The sequence below is a fragment of the Staurois parvus genome, unplaced genomic scaffold (genome assembly GCF_062004578.1).
Source record: "Staurois parvus isolate SC_StPar_1 unplaced genomic scaffold, SC_StPar_1.0 ptg001224l, whole genome shotgun sequence".
Lineage (NCBI taxonomy): Eukaryota > Metazoa > Chordata > Amphibia > Anura > Ranidae > Staurois > Staurois parvus.
This window is the reverse complement of record NW_028319020.1, coordinates 60,282-73,568: the sequence shown is the minus strand read 5'-3', so window position 1 is coordinate 73,568 and position 13,287 is coordinate 60,282. Positions and strand designations below refer to the sequence as shown.

At 43.8% G+C, this 13,287-nt stretch overlaps 1 protein-coding gene across 1 annotated transcript in view; it reads left to right on the top strand.

Annotated features, from left to right (window-relative positions):
* Positions 1-13,287, top strand: part of LOC149438024 (NACHT, LRR and PYD domains-containing protein 3-like) — a 56,745-nt gene that overhangs the window by 22,970 nt on the left and 20,488 nt on the right. The window contains exons 3-4 of the mRNA XM_089660317.1: positions 4,003-4,173; positions 12,947-13,141. Of these exons, the coding sequence (XP_089516443.1) occupies positions 4,003-4,173; positions 12,947-13,141 (366 nt within the window). The remainder of the gene's footprint in view (positions 1-4,002; positions 4,174-12,946; positions 13,142-13,287) is intronic.

The following is a 13,287-nucleotide window of genomic DNA, read 5'->3' as shown; positions in this document are numbered from 1 at the left end:
GGTCAGTGAGATTAAAGTGTACAACAGAAATATGAAAAAAACGTCCCTAATATCATAAGGTGTATATGTGCTCCCAGATGTCTGAAAGTGACATCCAGTATTGCCTAGTAAAAACTGGTGAAAATAAATAGTGAGAACCAATTGAGGAGACTGCTGATCGAGGGAAAAGGTCAGTAATATAAATGCAAAAATAGTGAATGGTGCCAAGCCGTCCTAAATGCAGAAGGCTAACAGTGATAAAAGTGAACTCCCAGATGCCGAAAGAATGGCATCAACATATTGACCCTAATGCCTAAATGCATATATCAACATGCAATAACATTAACCATGAGACCAAAAGGGTCCTAAATATTCCCCTATATAATCATAGATGTGACACTGTGCAAAAGTGACCTTCATAGAAATATAATGGAACAAAAAACATGCACCACTGAAATGCCCTCCGGTCCAATCAATCCCATACGTGGGAGACAAACATGAATGACATAGGCACCTTGTGACTAAGGTATGCAAATATAAACCCCAAAGACAATCAATTATACAAAAAATATAGTAACGATAATGACAAAGATCAAAAGAAAAGTCCACGTAAAGCACAAGTCCTAAAATGTGGAACATATGCAGATACCAACTTCTGATGCAGGTGGTTTCTGGAAATGAATCCGTCACCAGCTGGATTGCCCCCTCACCTCAACACATAGATCCCATAGGGCCAATGTGCTAGAAGAATGCAATGAAAAATGCTCCTTGTGGATGCCTCTGATCTTTACCCAGGTCTCAGAAATGATGGTGGTATCCACCTGTTCACCAATGAAACTCCTGTCTTTCGATCTCTCTTTAAACTCCTCCACTGTATGCAGCCATCTCATAGCAGCCATGGTCCAGTCCACTCCATGGATGAAGCAGAGGATCCTCAGAGTACGTATCTGACATTATCCAGTATATGTGATATATAACAGTTGGATGGGTCGGTATGAGCACATAGCTGGGCAGTGCTGGAGTCCATCAGAATTCTGGTGTTGTTCCATGGGACATTGTCTGTTCTGTAGTATCTCTGGCTGTGGTGCCCAAAATGATGGGTGATGAGATAAAGGGTGGCTTCTTGCACAATTCCTGTCCAAACACCCTTGGTAGTGGAGATGGACTTCTAGCACAGTGGAAGGGCGCAGGTGCCAGGAATCTGCAGCAGTGAACTGGAGCTCCTTGCGGCAGTGCTGTTCCTGATCCCTTTCACATGTGTGTTTGTCTGTGCTCACCTATGATACCTGAGTACATAGGTTATAAATTGGGATGAACAGTTGAAAAAGGTGTTAAAGGACCATTCAGTCCCACTGCTGGTGGCAATAGCACTGAGTTCTTTTGTCAAGTGACTGGCATGCCAGACACTTGGGCACTCCACATTAGACACATATCAATATCACATATCAATATACCTGTAGAGTATTAAAAATACATTATATAGGGAATAAAGGTATCTCCCCCACAATAAGGGCCTGTTTACTTCTCCAATAAAGTGTACCTATTCACCTCAGAAGGATGTCGCCACACAAGTGGCATCACAAGCTAGGCTAAATCCCTGGGGTTAAATAGGTTGAGCAAGCATTTCGAGAGCATCCCCAGCTGAAATTTTTTACTTATATTTTTCTATATATTTTTTTTACCTCTGCCTTTCTCTTCCCCTTTGCTCCTTGGTCTTAATGAGGATAGCCTTGATTGATTCTTACATAGAAGCTAGTATTGCCCTCTGTCAATCACTGAAGGTGAGTCAATGAGAAGAGAGAAAGGCGCAGCTGAGCTGCAGCTGTGTGTGTGAAAGTACATGCAGAGCAGTGGCTTGGGGGAGAGCCTGCTTAGGTGCCCCCATAGCAAACTTCTTTCTGCGGGGGCACTTGGCTGGGAGGGAGGGGCCATGAGCAGGGCTGCTCTGTGCAAAACCACTGCACAGAGTAGGAAAGTATAACATGTTTGTTATTTTAAAAAATATATATTAATCTATTTTTTTTGCCAGTTGATTGTTAAACTTTGATGTAGTTATATCTGCCAGCTCTGTGTTGATTTGCTGGATTATATTGTTTGGTATGTCCTTTTTTGGAAGTAGAGAACAACATCAACTTTGAATAGGACTAATTTGCAGTGTGGTCTCTGCTAGTTGTGACAGTCTGTCCGCAATGACTTGTAGTTCCTAGATATTGTTTGTGCCTGTGTGTATGATCACTTGTTTGGGGTTTGTGGAATATGGACTATTAAAGCTGAAGTTTAGTTAACAGCAAAATTGTCTACATCTTTAGTTCCATTACTGGCCTGTAATGAAGTATGTCCCATGATGTGAAGGCTGCTGGATTATCAAGCAATCCTCACTACAAGGCTGCCCTGTCTTCTTCCTGTGCTAAAGAGGATCTAACAGGAACTGCCCTTCCTGCCCTTTTCTCCAAGTTCTTTCACTGATTTCCCTGCCTGTAACACAATCTGTGAATTGGAGAGAGCATCCTGTGACTGATCAGACTCTTCCCATTCATAGAATGTATTACAGGTAATGTAATCAGTAAAATAACTTTTCTTAACCACTTGCCTACTGAGCACTTACAGTACACCCCCTTCCTTACCAGGCCAATTTTCAGCTTTCAGCGCTGTTACACTTTGATTGACAATTGCGCAGTCATGCAGGATTGTACCCATATGAAATTTGTATCATTTTTTTCTCACAAATAGAGCTTTATTTTGGTGGTATTTACTCCCCGCTGGGCACTTTACTTTTTGCGCTATAAACAAAACAATTGCAAAAAATTTGAAAAAAAAAATGTCTTTGTTTTTATTATAAAATTTTTCAAACAAGTAATTTTTCTCCTTCACTGATGTGCGTTGATGAGGCAGCACTGATGGGCACTGATAGGCGGCACTGATGGGCACTGATAGGCGGCACTGATGGGCATTGATAGGCAGCACTGATGGGCACTGATAGGCAGCACTGATGGGCATTGATAGGCAGCACTGAAGGGCACTGATAGGCAGCACTAATGAGGTGGCACTGATAGGTGGCACTGATAGGCAGCACTAATGAGGTGGCACTGATAGGCAGCACTAATGAGGTGTCACGGGTAGGTGGCACTGATAGGCGGCACTGATGATGGGTACTGATAGAGAGCACTGATAGGTACAACTGACTGGCATAACTGCTGGGCACTGACTAGCGGCACTTCTAGGCATTGACTGGCGCAACTGCTGGACACTGACTGGTGTCACTGACTGGCAGCACTGCATTGATGGGCACAGGTGGGTGGAACTGGTGGGCACAGGTAGGTGGCACTGGTGGGCACAGGTAGGTGGCACTGGTAGGTGGCACTGCTGGGCATGGTTGGATGCACTGATGGGCACAGGTGGGTGCACTGATGAGCACAGGTGGGCGGAAATGGTGGGAGGCACTGCTGGGCACCAATCATCAGGGCACTGATTATCAGTGCCCTGATGATCAGTGCCGATCCCTGCTCTGACAACTGCCGGTTCTCGGCAGTACTTTCCTCGCGCTCTGACAGTGTGAGGAAAGTGCAGCCAAGAACTGGCAATTGCATTTCCCGGTGATCAGCGTGTCATTGGACATGGCTGATCACATGGTAAAAGGCTGCTGTTATTGGCCTTTTACCACATCACGTGATCAGCTGTGTCCGTAGGACACAGCGATCACGGAGATCACTGGGGGTGTGCCCCCGGGTGCGCGCAGGAGAGCGTGTTCTGGGAGGACGTCATATGACGCCCTCCCAGAACTGGCCGGCCGCAGTGTAGCTGTCATTTGGCTACCTGCGGTTGGCAAGTAGTTAATAGAAGAGAAGGCAGGAGGGGGTATGTCTGCATCAGATCATCTTTATCTGAGACTACAGACCCAAAGCTGTTAACGCCCACAGCTCTGGAAGTTCAGCAGCAAGAAGAGGACAGGGCAGCCTTGCAGTGAAGATTTCTACACAATCCAATGGCCTGCATTTACATTGCACATTTATATTGTCTTTGCAGCCTCCAAAAATGTCGTTTAACTTCTTTGTGTTGTGAAGATCTCCACTCTGTTCTTATCACAAACCGATCTCTCAGAAAACTGGATTTATCGGGAAATCCATTGCAGGACTCAGGAATAAAACGTCTGTGTGAGGGACTCCAAGATCCAGGATGTACGCTGCAAGACCTAAGGTGAGAATTATATTACAATCTATACAATTTACAGGACTTTGGAGTGATGTTTGATGGTGAGGAACTCTGAAATGTGAGCTTTACAATGAAAGACCTAAAAAGTCATGCAATAATCTTCATAAATCTGGAGTAAACTGTAATATTTATTTCAGGTACTTATATATCGCTGTCAATGTACGCAGCACTTTACATATATATTGTACATTCACATCAGTCCCTAACCCTCAAGGGGTGTACAATCTAAGGTCCCTAACTCACATTCATACATACACATACTAGGGCCAATTTAGACAGGAGCCAATTCACCTACCAGCATGTCTTTGGTGTATGGGAGGAAACCGGTGAACCCAGAGGAAACCCACGCAAGCACAGGGAGAACATGCAAACTCCAGGCAGGTGGTGCCATGGTTGGGATTTGAACCAATGACCCTAGTGCTGTCAGGCAGAAGTGCTAACCATTTAGCCACTGTGCTGCCCTAATATGAGGGACTCAGAGTTGTGCTGTACCCTGAAGGACCTGAGATGAGAATTACAGTATATTGTAAATTATGCATTAAACTACAAGACCCTAGTATAAACCCCAGGGAACAGGCAAACATCCTTTAACCGCGTGCCTACAGGGCACTTATACCCCCTTCGTGCCCAGGCCAATTTCCAGATTTCAGTGCTATCACACTTTGAATGACAATTGCGCGGTCATGCAACACTGTACCCATATGACATTTTTATCATTTTTTTGTGACAGGTAGAGCTCTCTTTTGGTGGTATTTAATCACCTTGGGATTTTTTTATTTTTTCTTAAACAAACCAAAAACCGATGAAAATTTTGAAAAAAAAATGTTTTTTCTTAGTTTTTATTATAAAATATTGTAAATAAGTGATTTTCCTCCTTCACTGATGTGCGCTAATGAGGCTGCAGTGATAGGCTGCACTGATGGACACTGATAGGTGACACTGATGGGCACTGATGAGGAGGCACTGGTAGGTGTGCACTGATGGGCATTGACAGGCATCACTGATGGGCACTGAAAGGCAGCACTGATAGGCAGCACTGACTGGCACTGATAGGTGGCACTGACTGGCACTGATAGGCGGCACTGACTGGCACTGATAGGCAGTACTGATTGGAAGCACTGATAGGTGGCACTTACTGGCACTGATGGGTGACACTGAAAGGCAGCTCAGATGGGCACTGATATGTGGCATTGATGTGCACTAGTAGGTAATGATATGTGGCATTGATGTGGCACTGATGGGCACTGGCACGTGGCACTGTTCAGCACTGACAGCTGGTACTGATAGACACTGAGAGGTGGCACTTCTGGGGCCACACTGATCATCAGGGCACACTGATCATCAGTGCCCTGATGATCAGTGTATATGTCCCCTCTGTGGAATGCCGATTACCGGCTCTCCTCTCCCCTCCTCTGTCAGCGTGACAGCTCAAGAGGAGAGAAATGCCGATAACCAGCATTTCCCTGTTTACTTGTGATCAGCTGTGGTTGGACACAGCTGATCACATGACTGAGCCGACATCTTCGGCTCTTTCCGTAGATCGGTGATCCGCTGTGTCCAAGGGACACAGTGCACAGCCGAACGCCGTGCTGCGCGCTCCCTGAGTCGCACATGCGCGGTGAGAATGGGAGGACGTCATATGACATCCTCCCAGAATGAGAGAACCACCTTGTGCCCGTCATTGGACTATATGGCGGGCGGGAGGTGGTTAATCAAGAAATGAACACTTGTTAAGACTGTTAGGGGATGGGCACTCTTATGATGGTCAGAGGAATGAGGACTCTTCTGATGGTCAGGGGAACAGGCACTATACTGCTACTTTGGGACAAATAGGCACACTTAAACTGTTTGGGGGAACAGGCACTCTTCTGATGGTTGGAGGGGAGGGGCAGACATCTGGTGGATAAAAATAATTATAGCCAGCAATATTGCCACCGCTGTTGCCTAGTGCGCATGCGCGGGATCGCAAAACGGCGCATGCGTGCCTTATTATATATAAAGACCCACATGAGACAGGGTTCTCTCCCTTTGAAAATGTGTTATTACACAAAACGCGTTAGGGAGACCCCCTTTTATCATGGATTATTGACTTTGATGTTACTCCATTTGTCAATTAAAAATACTACACTATTGGAGTTTTCTCTCTTCTGGGCTCATTTTTTGGTATCTTGAGCTCCCTTCCCCTGAAGGTGCTTTTAAAGTGGATTCACACTTGAATGTATGATCCCCCCCGATGGCTGAAATCCATACTGCAGGATATAGTTAACCTGATGTGTTCACACACTGCTGGAGAGAGGCAACCTGCCCTGGTTGGATGACATCTGGTGATGCACCCCCACCTGACTACTTCATCCACATGCAGAGTTCCTGTCCCCAGAGCACCTTGGAGTAGGTCTTATATACTCCAACGCACAAGAACTTGTGCTATCTGGTTAGTGCATTGTATGCTCATTCTTCACAGCCACGGGAGTCACGAAAGTTATACAGTTACTCATTGAACCACTATTGTCACACTGCACCTTATGAACTATACTTAAGACTTTACTTCAGTTGTGTATTAGCTTATCTGTTTATCTTTTTCACATTTTAGCACCGTATTTTTACTGTTTTATTGACATACTTTGGAGGATTTGAGGTTTTTCCTCTTCTATGCTGGCTGCTTCCTTTCTCTATATTACCCAGAGCTCATATGCTACTGTTTATATGAGAATAGACCAGACCACATTCCAGAGGGTTTCCAGAGGGTTTCCTGGATTCAAACCTTAAGAGGGGTTATCTCTTACATGCGCATATTGATTGTGCATCTGGTGAGTGCGCAGTCCTATATCATTTTGGATATCACCACGTTTATATTCATCATAAGAGATCCTCATGATCCTGTCAACACTGGGATATTGTAGACTGGGCACTCACGAATATTACTGAATAGTCACGACACAGTGACATATATAATTTATGTGTGGACTTTACACTTTGCACTTTAATGTGTTTTGCACCAAAGTGTGTTATTCATAATAATCTATGCACACAGGGACACTTGTTTTTATAGTATTTTTAGCATTTTATTACATTTTATTTTATGTATTATTTATAATTTTACAGCGCTGCACCCACCTGCTTATTTTTTTTATCAGTTGTTGACTGAGTGTAGAAGATCTTGATTGTATGGATTTGGAAGATCTTGATTGTATAGATTTGGAAGATCTTGAGTGTCTAGTAGATGCAGAGTGATAAGACCTTGATTCATGGAGCTGTGCTATTCTCACTTCTGCCGTTGTCTTTGTTCGCACCACTAAATTGTCTCTTTCAAAATTGAGCTCCTCAAATCTCACTAATTCTTCCAATGACTCCTGAGTGTTGTACGGCTTTAACAGAGCAATATATGTAGCACAGTCTTTTATAATTCTCAGAGGCAACATTCAATTGCTGGATAGCGCCCTCTAGTTGTAATGACTCATGAGATTGTTGGGGGAGGGGCAGACATGCGTTTAACAGTATTAGACCGTAAGTCATTAATATTAGACAGCAATTCTTTATCAGTATTGAAATTCTCTTGCACTTTCCAAGATGGATATCTTAAGGGTTTTTCTCTTTTATCTAAGTCCTGCTCTGGATAAAGCTCTGATTGTGCTTGTGTATTAGTTTCCCCAGACTGTATATCACTTTCCTGAAACATCATGTTAGCAAGGAGAAGGGTTGATAGAACGTTTACAGAGAAATGTATAACTTCTTCTGTGGCTGAGTTCAGGTTTTAATGCAATAATTGCAGGAATATTTTCTTTTTCTTTCTTATATGTTCACAGACAAGAGTTGTGTTGTACTGTGTACACATGCAGAGCATAAACTTGCAGTTGCAAAACATTCACATCAATAATTTGTCCTGACACTGATGAGTGTTATGCTGAGATATACTTGGAGGCATGTACAGACTTGTGTAGAGGTGGCTGCACTCTCTATAGCAGTTATATCCAGTATCCATGTAACATCTCACTGTGTATACTAGTTAGCAAGGATTCTTATAAAGCATTCCACTGTTCTTTCAACTGTTCTGTGTGTCCAATCTAAGCATTGATAGTGTGATCTCTGTAACTTACAGTTGTGATGAGATAGCGATAACTTCAACCTCAGTTGGGGTCCACAGTCATTGACTCAATCAGAATGATATTTTGCAGATCTTGTGAAGTTTTTTCCATAAACTGAGAGAATCTTACAACAATAAACATTTGATAGGTCAAAAGAACATGCTGTTTCTGCTTCTTGCCATGAGGCTGTTGCAATGCATCTCTGGGAAGGGCTATCTATGCAACATTAGCTAATCTAAAGGAAAGGGAGGAGCAGAGACAAAACATTGAAAACATTTAAAGGTATATGACAGTCAACATGACAGTCATGGGAAACATGACAGTTACCTTTACAATCTGCATGCAATCTGCCAACATGCAGTGCAATTGCATACAGATTGACAATGAGCTTGACCGAGCAAATAAAGACACTAGAATACAATATAATCTAATCTCTCCGAAGATATGAGCCCGCTTAAGTACACAGAAGTCACTTATTAATTTTAAGATTTAATATCCCGAAAGTGGGCGGTACATAAAATATGTACAAGGTATAAAAAGTTACAGAAATTGCAAATTACATATTGCTACAGGTCACATTTCAGCTACTCAAATCTGTACATTTATGTCACATGGGGTTTCACTCGAACTTTCACATTAGGTTCCATGACAATATCATGTTCAATAACCCAGGTGAGACCTAGCAGTCTTGAGAACTTCTCTCTATTCCTCTGTAAGAACTCCTTTACCTGCTGTGTTTGTGGCTTTGATAGGCAGTTGGAAACTAGGACTGAGTTCTCCCCTAACGGGGACTTAGAACAAACTTCAGCCAGGGAAACTCCTTGCTCACGGTCCTTCCAAGGATTTAGAAGATTTATATGGTATATCTTATAGGGCTTCCTCTTCCTAGGTTGGTGTATCTTAGTTAATCTCCCCAACCTTTTCTACCACATCAAAGGGCCCCTTCCACCTGGCAAGGAACTTACTTTCTACTGCAGGTAGCACAGCCACCCGATCCCCAACCTAGAACTGTCTAGGTTTGGCAGACCGGTTGTACACCTTTCTTTGTGCCTCCTGCAAATTTTGCATGTTCTCCTTGACGAGAGGCATCACCTTGGTGATCCTCTCTCTCATTTGAATTATATATTCTACAACTGTCTTTTGAGGAGAGGACTTGCTTTCCCACGTTTTCTTCACTATTTTAAGAAGTTCCTGTGGTGTTCGCCCGTACACCAATTCAATCAGGGAAAATCCTGTGGATGCCTGGGGCACTTCTCTAATAGCAAGCATCAATGCTGGGAGTAGATAATCCCAGTATTTACCATCTTGTTGCACAACCCTTTTAAGCATTGACTTGAGAGTTTTATTGAACCGCTCTACCAGCCCATCTGCCTGTGGATGATAGACAGATGTGTGCAGCTGTTTGATTTGGTACAACTTGCACAGATCTGCCATTACCCGTACATAAATGGGGTGCCCTTCAGGAATCCTGTCCTTGAGAACATATTAAACGATTCCCTTTCTTTTGAAGTAGTCTGCCTTAGAGGAATGGTCTCTGGGTGCCTGGTGGCATAATCGAGTACCACAAGGATGTATTGGTGGCCCTGAGATGATTTCACAAAAGGGCCCACTAAATCCATTGCAATACACTCAAATGGTACCTCACCTCAATCATGGGCAATGGCACCAACAGGTTTCTCAAGTAGGGCACTGGCGCAGTCAGCTGGCAGATGGGACATGAACTGCTGAAGCTTTTTTCAGCTTCAGGTACTTGTGACACTCCATTAACTATAAGAACCTGTTCCCAGGCATTTTTCAATGTGGGATCCCTCTTTTGGGCAGCATAAATTGCACCCATGACACCTCGAAATCAGGATGGGCAAGACTAGAGGAGCTCTCTTCCTCATCTTTCTTGGATATAACCTGCAGAGGAGAGGCTTCCTATGTTTTCCCCAGCCACGACCTGCCCCTCAGGGGCCTCCTTAGCTGGTGGACCATCTGCCCCAGATGCAACTCTATCAGTGTCCTCTATAGTCTTGGTGTCCAGTTCCTTAAAGTGAACAAAGAAGTCTGACTGTCCCAGTAGTCCATGGCTCACATAGTCCCAAAGTTCAACAAATAAATGGTAGTCTTTTCCTATAATAATATCATGGAAGAGGTCAGGTACTACCCCAACCTCCTGGATAATTGTGCCACAGGCACAACAGTGGGTATTCCTTGGTGTATGCATACCACTCTCAGAGTTCTCGCTGCTGGACCCACCTCTCTAGCTACCCTGGTACCCACAAGTGTTACCATACTTTTGGAGTCCAACAGCGCTCTGGCGTGAAGCTGGTTCACCCAAAGGTCACATTCAAACCGCCATGCAGTCAGGTCCAGGTGGGCAGCACAGACCTTCTGGGCATAAAAAGACATCCTCCGTAGAGCACTACACTCCATGGGCTCCTCCTGCAAGGGACAGTGGGCCTGGAGATGACCCCGGGAGTGACACCACCAGCAGAGCATGCCCTCATTCCTTCAGGCCAGAGCAGAGCTCTGGGACTTGGGCTGGTCGCTCCTTGGCTCTCCTGAGTGCTGACTCCCTGGTTTATGGGTGGCTTGGCTCTCCTCACTGGTAAGGGTCCTCAAGATTTAGCAGGTCCCAATATATCCTCTACCACACAGTATATCTCCATTTCCACTAGTTCATATGCTGTCTTGGGGTCCCCATGACTCACCCAGCGCTGAAGGTCATTTGGCAGCAACCTCAGGTACCGGTCTAACATGACCCAATCCACCATCTGGGGACCAGTCAACATCTTGGGCTGCAGCCATTTCTTGACCAGCTGACTCAAGTCATGTATCTGAGCCCTTGGTGGACAGCCCGGGTGGTCCCTCCAGCGGTATACCCTTTGGGCTCGCATAGCAGTTCTCACTCTAAGGCAGGCCAAGATTTCTGCCTTCAGCTATTTGTAGTCCTTGGCATAAGCAAATGACAAATCAAAATAGGCCTTTTGGGGATCCCCCATGAGGAAAGGAGCAACAATATTAGCCTGCTGGTCTTGGGGCCATCCCTCTCTTTCTGCTGTTCTTTCAAAAGAAGCCATAAATGCCTCCACATCATCACTTGGCATCAAATTTTGCAGGTAGTGGCTGGCCCTCATGGTGACCTGGTTGCTAGGGGCAACAACTGTTTGTTCCTGACCCTGTACGAGATGCAGCACTGCTTTCTCTAAAGCAGTCACATGTGCTTAAGTGATTTCTTGCTGGAGTGTGAACTGAGCGACCAGCAAGCGAGTAGTTTCTTGTTGCTGGGCCATTGTATCCTCATGGCGATGATTGGCCAGGGCTTTTATAATCTCTTCCATGTCACCTTCTGTGATTTTCAAAGCTTGTGCAGCCCTGACCCAGGACATGCAAACATGGCACTTTAAATGTTACTTCTGCTTACAAATGGCTTTTTGGAGGTCAAACCCCAAATATCGGGGAAATGTATCTGACATCCAGTACAAATTCCCGGTGTCCTGTACATACCACATACTCAGATGTGGTAAGATACCGCTCAGTAAATTGTCCCTGTTCGAAGTTCACAGTTGAATTTTCGATAGGTTCAAATATTCGACCGAGATCTGAAAAGGAGGAGGTGTTCGGCCGATCACTATTTGTTACAATCCCACTAACAGTTGAGCTTGCAATATTTAGTAGCCAGGAAATGTCACAGATGGACTTATTGCACATGTGACAACCTATCACAGGACCACGCTTTAATTCACTGAGCTCCTGAGAGCGACCCATTCTTTCACAAATGTTTGTAGAAGCCGTCTGCATGCCTAGGGGCTTGATTGTATACACCTGTGTCCATGGAGGGGATTGGAACACCTGAATCACATGATTTGGAGGGCCGGCCCAATACTTTTGACAATATAATGTATGTACTCTATATGAAAATATTTGCTCATTTGTGATAATATTGTACTCATACTGTATGTGATATCTACTCATATGTCTATTTCCAGATATGTTCTCCATATTATTTTGGATGAAGCAGATCCTTTAGTATCTGTAAAATGTGTCAAAGATCTACCACTATTCACTGGTGACAACTGTTACATCTTGGATGAGCGTATGATACTCTCACTAATATAATAGCTGAGGAAAGGGTAGCATACTATATATGGATAATATCTGTAAGGTTAATGTACGTTATACCTCTGCACTGTATATGGGAGTATGTATTTAAGACACCAAGTTTTATATGTTATATAAAAAAGAGATTTTTATGAAAATATTGCTTTGAGTTTGTTGAGAATGTGCTTGACACCTAAAAAGTCCCTGAATGTTGATTTTTGCATTGGCTAACTACAATGCAATTCAAACTGCAATGGCAACAGTACATATTCAAACCCACCACTATAATTTTGTTTGATTCTAGATATATGGATTTCCTTGGCACTACACTCTTATCATAAGGGAATGCAGAACCAAAGAAATTTAGCTTTTATTATTATACTGATCCTCATATAAATTAATGTCTAAGGTCACTTAAAAGCCTTGTAAAACTCTGTCTAATAGGCAATGGTCAGTGATAAGCAACCTTGTTCCATGTCCACCACAGACTTCTGTTGGTCAGCTAATGGAGCAGCTTTTCTTGGTCAGGGGTTGGTCACACTTCTGCTAGAAAAGGAAAATGATGCTAATATTTTGTTTTCTCTCCCCAGAATTGTTCATTGTTCTGGAACATTATTGTGCTGTCAGAGTCTCTACTCGGTTGTTTCTACAAATCGGACTCTGACCAGATTGGAGACAAGACTGTGTGCCACTCTACCCGATTTTAAAGTAGATCTTTGTGTGGAGCATTTACGACGACTGGGCTGCATTGTGGAGCAGATTTTGGATGATTTTCCTGGTCGGGGGTAACACACATTCTATACTTTATAGATAATAATGGAAAGTGTTGGTGATGATCATTGTATTATTTATAATGTTGAATCGTATAAAAAGAGATACAAGACACATGGACAATGGGCTCCACCGGTAATTCTCCACAATCCACTTTTTA